At 38.2% G+C, this 6,929-nt stretch overlaps 1 protein-coding gene across 1 annotated transcript; it reads left to right on the top strand.

Moving 5' to 3' along the window:
• On the top strand, positions 1 to 6,511 carry sh2d1ab (SH2 domain containing 1A duplicate b). Its single transcript, XM_038995563.1, has 3 exons — positions 1 to 350; positions 5,690 to 5,753; positions 5,930 to 6,511. The coding sequence occupies exons 1-3, from the start codon at positions 208 to 210 to the stop codon at positions 6,152 to 6,154; spliced, it is 432 nt and encodes a 143-aa protein (XP_038851491.1). The 5' UTR covers positions 1 to 207; the 3' UTR covers positions 6,155 to 6,511.
• Positions 6,512 to 6,929: the final 418 nt, after the last annotated feature.

Below are 6,929 nucleotides of genomic sequence, written 5' to 3'. Positions count from 1 at the left end.
GGAGAGAGAGAGAGTGAGGTGAGAGGTTAGATACTTGGCTTGCCTGCACTCAGATAAGAGGAAACTGAGATCTGCCAGCATCCATACATTACAGACATTACAGAAAGGAGGTGTCAGCTGGTGTCCTGAGCTTGGTTAGGAGGCTGAAAGTCGACTCTATTGAGGGGATAGTGTTAGCAGTACAGTAGTGTGGAGTGGTCCACAGCCATGGAACAGGAGAAACTAGCCGTGTACCACGGAGCCATCAGCAGAGAGGAGGGGGAGATGAGGCTGTGGACAGCAGGACGGGACGGCAGCTACCTGATACGCAACAGTGAGAGTCTAGCTGGGCTCTACTGCCTCTGTGTGCTGTGAGTATCTTACACACACAGTGTTGGAAAAAGTATTCAATTGTCATACTTGAGTAAAATAAAAGGCACCTTAATAGAAATTGACTCAAGAAAAAGTAGTTACCCCATTAAAATAATACTTGAGTAAAAGTGTAAAAGTATTTGGTTTTCAATATAATTAAATACAGTGGTGAGAAAAGTACTACTTGAGTACTTGAGTAAAAGTAAAAAGTAAAAATGCTATATTCCTTAATATTAAGCAAACCAGATGTTCTTGTTTTTTTTCAACAAATAAACCATTACAATCAATCGAAACAACTGCAATCCTCAATTAATTAATTTAACACCAGAGTCCTAAACTGCCTTGGCGGCACCAGGGAATCAAGGTGCAAGTAATTTTGCAGTTTATTCCAACAATGGGGGGCACTAAAACTAAAGGAGGATTTACCTAAATTGGTCGAGACCAGAAGTTAACCAACCCTAATTAAATACAGTGGTGAGAAAAGTACTACTTGAGTACTTGAGTAAAAGTAAAAAGTAAAAATGCTATATTCCTTAATATTAAGCAAACCAGATGTTCTTGTTTTTTTTCAACAAATAAACCATTACAATCAATCGAAACAACTGCAATCCTCAATTAATTAATTTAACACCAGAGTCCTAAACTGCCTTGGCGGCACCAGGGAATCAAGGTGCAAGTAATTTTGCAGTTTATTCCAACAATGGGGGGCACTAAAACTAAAGGAGGATTTACCTAAATTGGTCGAGACCAGAAGTTAACCAACCCTGCAAGCGGGTTTGGTATCTCATACTTTAATACTAGCAAGTTAGGTCAGTTGGAAGCTTGTGTAGTAGAGCTTTGTAAACAAAAAGGGAGTAATGAAGTGATCTATAGGACTTCATTGAGGACCAGCCAACCTTTTGATACGGGATGCAGTAGTGCAGCGGTGGAAAAAGTACTCAATTTTCAAACTTGAGTAAAAGTATAGATACCTTAATAGAAAATGACTCAATTAAAAGTTACCCAGTAAAATACTATTTGAGTTAAAGTCAAAGTATCTGTTTTTAAATGTACTTAAGTACAGTGGAGGTAAAGTACTAAATTGTCATACGTAAAAGTAAATGCTATATATCAAATTACTTATATTAAGCAAACCGACAGCATTTTGTACATTTAACACTCCAACACTCAAACTTAATTTACAAACTCAGTATTTGTGTTTAGTGAGTCCTCCAGATCAGAAGCAGTAGGGATGACAACACCTCATATACAGTAAATGCGTGAATTGGACCATAATTATATCCTGCCTAAGCATTCTAAAAGTAACAACTACTTTTTGGTTTCAGGAAAAATGTATGGGTCAGGGGAAATGTATGGAAGTTAAAAGTACATATTTTCTTGCGGAATGTAGTGAAGTAAAAGTAGTAAAAAATATAAATAGTAAAGTACAGATACAGTGCCTTCAGAAAGTATTCATACCCCTTGACTTATTCCACATTTTGTTGTGTTAGTCTGAATTCAAAATGGATAAAACAAGTAATTGTATCTCACTCATTTACACACAATAGCCCATAATGACAAAGTGAAAACATGTGATTCCCACAGGGGACCAGTACGGAAATGTATGCACTCACTACTGTAAGTCGTTCTGGATAAGAGTGTCTGGTAAAAGTCCCTAAGAGCTTTCCACACCTTGATTGTGCAACATATGCCCATTATTCTCTTCAAAATTCTTCAAGCGCTTTCAAATTAGTTGTTGATCATTGCTAGACAACCATTTTCAGGTCTTGCCATAGACTTTCAAGCAGATGTAAGTCAAAACTGCAACTCAGCCGCTCAGGAAGATTCACAGTCTTCTTGGTAAGCAACTCCAGTGTATATTTGGCCTTGTGTTTTAGATTATTGTCCTGATGAAAGATGAATTAATCTCCCAGTGTCTGGTGGAAAGCAAACTGGAATGCAGGAAAACTCTAGGATTTTGCCTGTACTTAGCTCCATTCCGTTTATTTTTATCCTAAAAATCTCCTCAGTCCTTAACAATTACAAGCATACCTATAACATGATGCAGCCACCACTATCTTTGAAAATATGGAGAGTGGTACGCAGTAATGTCTTGTTTTGGATTTGCCTCAAACAAAACACTTTGTATTCAGGACAAAAAGTGAATTGCTTTGCCACATTTCTTTTGTGGTATTACTTTATTGTCTTGTTGCAAATAGGATGCAGGTTTTGGAATATTTTTATTCTGTACAGGCTTCATTCTTTTCACTCTGGCAAATAGGTTAGTATTGTGGATAGGGCTGTGGCGGTCACAAAATTTCGTCATCTGGTGATTGTCAAGCAAATAACTGTCGATCTCACGGTAATTGACCTTTAATTAACACTTTTAGCATCTCCTGGCTTCCACACAAGCCACTGATGCAGACCTTTGGAACATCTACATTTTAAAAAGTATAATAAATCCATGTAATATAGCCTACACCTTCCCAATAAATCCATTATTTTAGACAGGTCTAAAGAAGCATGATATGAAGAAAACGTAGTCTATTACAGAAGAACAGAATAGCATACTCTGAGTTGTCCTTATGTTAGGTCCTGATTTAGCTATGTCAAATGGCTGTGGGCTACACTAGTTCATTTAGCAGACAAGATTTGCTAAGAATGACGTGGCATTATTTTATAGTATGAGGAATACAATTGAACAATGCTGAAAAAAATAGAAAGGATATTTTCTCCAAATGATTTGAAGGCGTGTGCACATGCTGTATTGAGTGGTTAACAAAGAAATGGGTACTCCTATATGCTTAATTTAGAGTTATTAATGTAACTTTAGTTGTTCTACAAATGTTGGGTTAATATGTTTTGATTTTTAATACATTGAAAGGCTGCCTGATGTGACTCCAATGGTGATTTGAAAAAAGTAGCTTGAAAGGCATGAGCTCTGCTTTGTTTTTTAGCGCAGACTGTACACACTACATCAGTCACTCATTCACAAGCACTTGATAATGCCTAGAATTTCACAGTGGCATCCCCTTTGTGTGGCCATAATGTACCCTAAAAAGAATCCAGGACTTTTGCGGGCAGTGGCCATTGTGCGCTTCTCCCTGAGTGCTGCACGCTCCATCATGTTATTGTGTCTTTCTCACGTGCTACAAGTGAAGACAGACACATCGGGGACACAACTGCACGTGTCCTTATCCAATTCCAAGGTGCATATTGAAGATATTGGAAGAACTGTCCACATTTCCTTTTCATCAGCAACATCACTAGCCTATGTCAATCTACTATCCCCCATAGTACAAAAGTTGGACCTATTCTATTCTGTGCAAGAAATTTATATTTCAAACATAGTCTGGGACAATTGTGGGATCCAAAATATCCCAAATTAATACAACCACTAGCATCAAAAAACATTTTTTATGCAATGTGGCTGACAGATCAGAACATTTAGCTTAAAATGTTGATAAACTATAAGGCTATTTCTTCACATTATAAGCGCAGCAATGTGCATATGGTGGTAGGCTATAAGCGTGAATGTTCCATTAGCGAAAAACACCATTATCAAAAGTGACAGCAAATACAATTATGCATGTAATGCTTTTATTATAAAGGTGCATTTTTATGTTGACAATTATCTTCCCCAAACTTGAAACTCACACGCTGCTTATGTATGCCAGTTAGGCTCTACACCCCTTGTAAAGCAGATTAATGTGCCTAATTTTAAGAAGATATTTGGCTACTTTAGTTGTGATACAAACCTTATTAAAACATATAGGCCCATGGGGTAAGCTACATGAGGTGTGAGACTATGATTCGAAAAAGTTGCAAAAAAAGGCATTGTTTCTCATGCTGGGCATCATTCACAAGTGATAATTCATAGGCTAGTATTGTCACCCATCCGACTATTCTTGATTTAATCTTGTCTTTACATATACTAAATAATATATGTGTGAAATTAGTTTTGATTTGGAATGGACCATTATCATGCACCTGTATCGAAACACTATGCACATAAATAGTGAATGGAGGACGCTTTTCCCTGTGGTTTATCTTCATGCGAGCCATGTAGGCTATACTCCTGTTGAAAATATATGCAATGTGCTTAATATTAAGAAAGTTGAGAAATAAATAGAGTAGGCCTATTTTTTGTGGAGGCCATCACTCTTGTTTTCTTGCACAATTGCATAGCCTATTGAAATGTTGCACAACATGAAGTGTTTGATTTGATTTTTGAATATATTTGCATTGATGTCAGAGTTATTAGAGGGACAATAGAGTGCTGAGTACCAGGCAGTTAGCAAGTTTGGTAGGCTACTAATGACGATCAGCAGCTTCAGAGCTTGGAGAAGCTTAATTACCATGACTAAACTGTCATGTGGAATTTGACTGCATGACTCGTGACCGCCAGTGTGGAAGTAATATGGTTACCGCAACAGCCCTAATTGTGGAGTAACAACAATGTTGTTGATCCATCCTCAGTTTTCTCCTATCACAGCCATTAAACTCTGTAACTGTTTTAAAGTCACCATTTGCCTCATGGTGAAATCCCTGAGCGGTTTCCTTCCTCTCCGGCAACTGAGTTAGGAAGGACGCCTGTATCTTTGTGGTGTCTGGGTGTATTGATATACCATCCAAAGTTTAATTAATAACTTTGCCATGCTCAAAGGGATATTCAATGTCTGCTTTTTTATTTCTACCCATCTACCAATAGGTGCCCTTGGAAAACATTGGAAAACCTCCCTGGTCTTTATGGTTGAATTTGAAATTCACTGCTCGACTGAGGGACATTACAGATCATTGTATGTGTGGGGGTACAGAGATGAGGTAGTCATTCAAAAATCATGTTAAACACTAGTATTGCACACAGAGTGAGTCAATGCAACTTTATATGTGACTTGTTAAGGGCATTTTAATCCTGAACTTATTTAAGCTTGCCATAACAAAGGGGTTGAATACTTACTGACTGAAGACATTTCAGCTTTTCATTTTTAATTAATTTGTAAAAGCATAATTCCACTTTGACGTTATGGGGTGTTGTGTGTAGGCCAGTGACAAAATCTCAATTTAATACATTTTAAATTCAGGCTGTAACACAACAAAATGTGGAAAAAGTAAATGGGTGTGATTGCTTTCTGAGGGCTCTGTACCCGAAAAATGTACTTAACTAGTATTTTTACTTAAGTATTTTACACACACACACACACACACACACACACACACACACACACACACACACACACACACACACACACACACACACACACACACACACACACACACACACACACACACAGTAATACTGACACTGTGATTGTCTGCTATGTGCATGGTCAAACTTACTGTGTGGGTGTGTGTGCAGGTATAAAGGCTATGTGTACACATATAGGCTGTCCCTGGATGTTGGAGGCTCCTGGACAGCAGAGGTAAGACACTAGACCTCCTGTCTCTCTCTTTCTCTCTCACCCTCTCTATCTTACTCAAGCTCTCGCCACCACACTAACTGATGTTATTCCGGATTCCTCCTGTTTCTTTATCTCCCCATCTCTCATTCTCTCCCCCTCTTTCTTTCTTCCTCACCCTCTCTGTCTCTCTCTTCTAGACTACTCCCGGCGTGGAGAAACGATACTTTCGGAAAATGAAGAACTTGATAACAGCTTTCCAGAAACCAGGCCAAGGCATTGCTACACCTCTCCTCTACCCCGTAACCATGCAGAGTCACACGCACCCTGTCACCGCAGAGAATCATACACACCCTGGCAACATGAAAGCACACCCTAGCAGCCCGCCACCAACTCACACCACTGAGAATCATTACCAACAGTAGACAACAGCTTAGAGACACAGAGGGAGACAGACTACGCTAGAGACAGACATTCTTGATGTGGGCCTGTATTCTTATGTTGTCATTGTGCTAGTCATTAATTTGAAAATAGCATTTGGTTTCAGTATCAAAACTTCAATGTGATCCTTAAATCTCTTTACATCTGTAGTATTGATGTTCTATATTGGTGTTTAAAATGTGTTTCTAAGACAGTATTGTTGCTATATTTGATTACAACTCAACTACATAGTTTCATGTCAGCCGATAAATAATATGCTTTGTTTTTAAAGTAAAATCATTTCTAACTGACAAATGAAAATTGCTACCAATGCTAATAAATAAATGCCATTGGTTAAAATGTAAGTTTCTGTAAAGTTGATCTATCTCACGCATGCATTGCACCTCATCATGGACAATCATCTGACCCTAACCCTAACCTCATCAGGGACCACAGCATCTCCAGTAAAAGACTAAGGCCTTAATTAAATCAGATCAAGCTTTAATAACCCGCATTGACTGATATCACATAGTGGATGTTTTTGGTGGTGTTCGTGTAACTGCGGTATGAGCTGACAAATAGGTGAGTGGATGCTCTTGTGTGTTCCCACCGGGTTAGGAATTCAACGGGTCGAGAGAAAGTGTAGGCTAATGCATCTTTTCATCTAAAAGTGGATGGAGGGATTTATTGTCTATCAGTTTAATCGAGGAGTATTTTTATTTTATTTTAATAAAAAAAGGACTATCATTACCTTTAATTAACTAGGCAAGTCAGTTAAGA

This window comes from Salvelinus namaycush, chromosome 6 (assembly GCF_016432855.1).
Source record: "Salvelinus namaycush isolate Seneca chromosome 6, SaNama_1.0, whole genome shotgun sequence".
Classification (NCBI taxonomy): Eukaryota; Metazoa; Chordata; class Actinopteri; order Salmoniformes; family Salmonidae; genus Salvelinus; species Salvelinus namaycush.
This window is presented reverse-complemented; position numbering and strand designations above follow the sequence as displayed.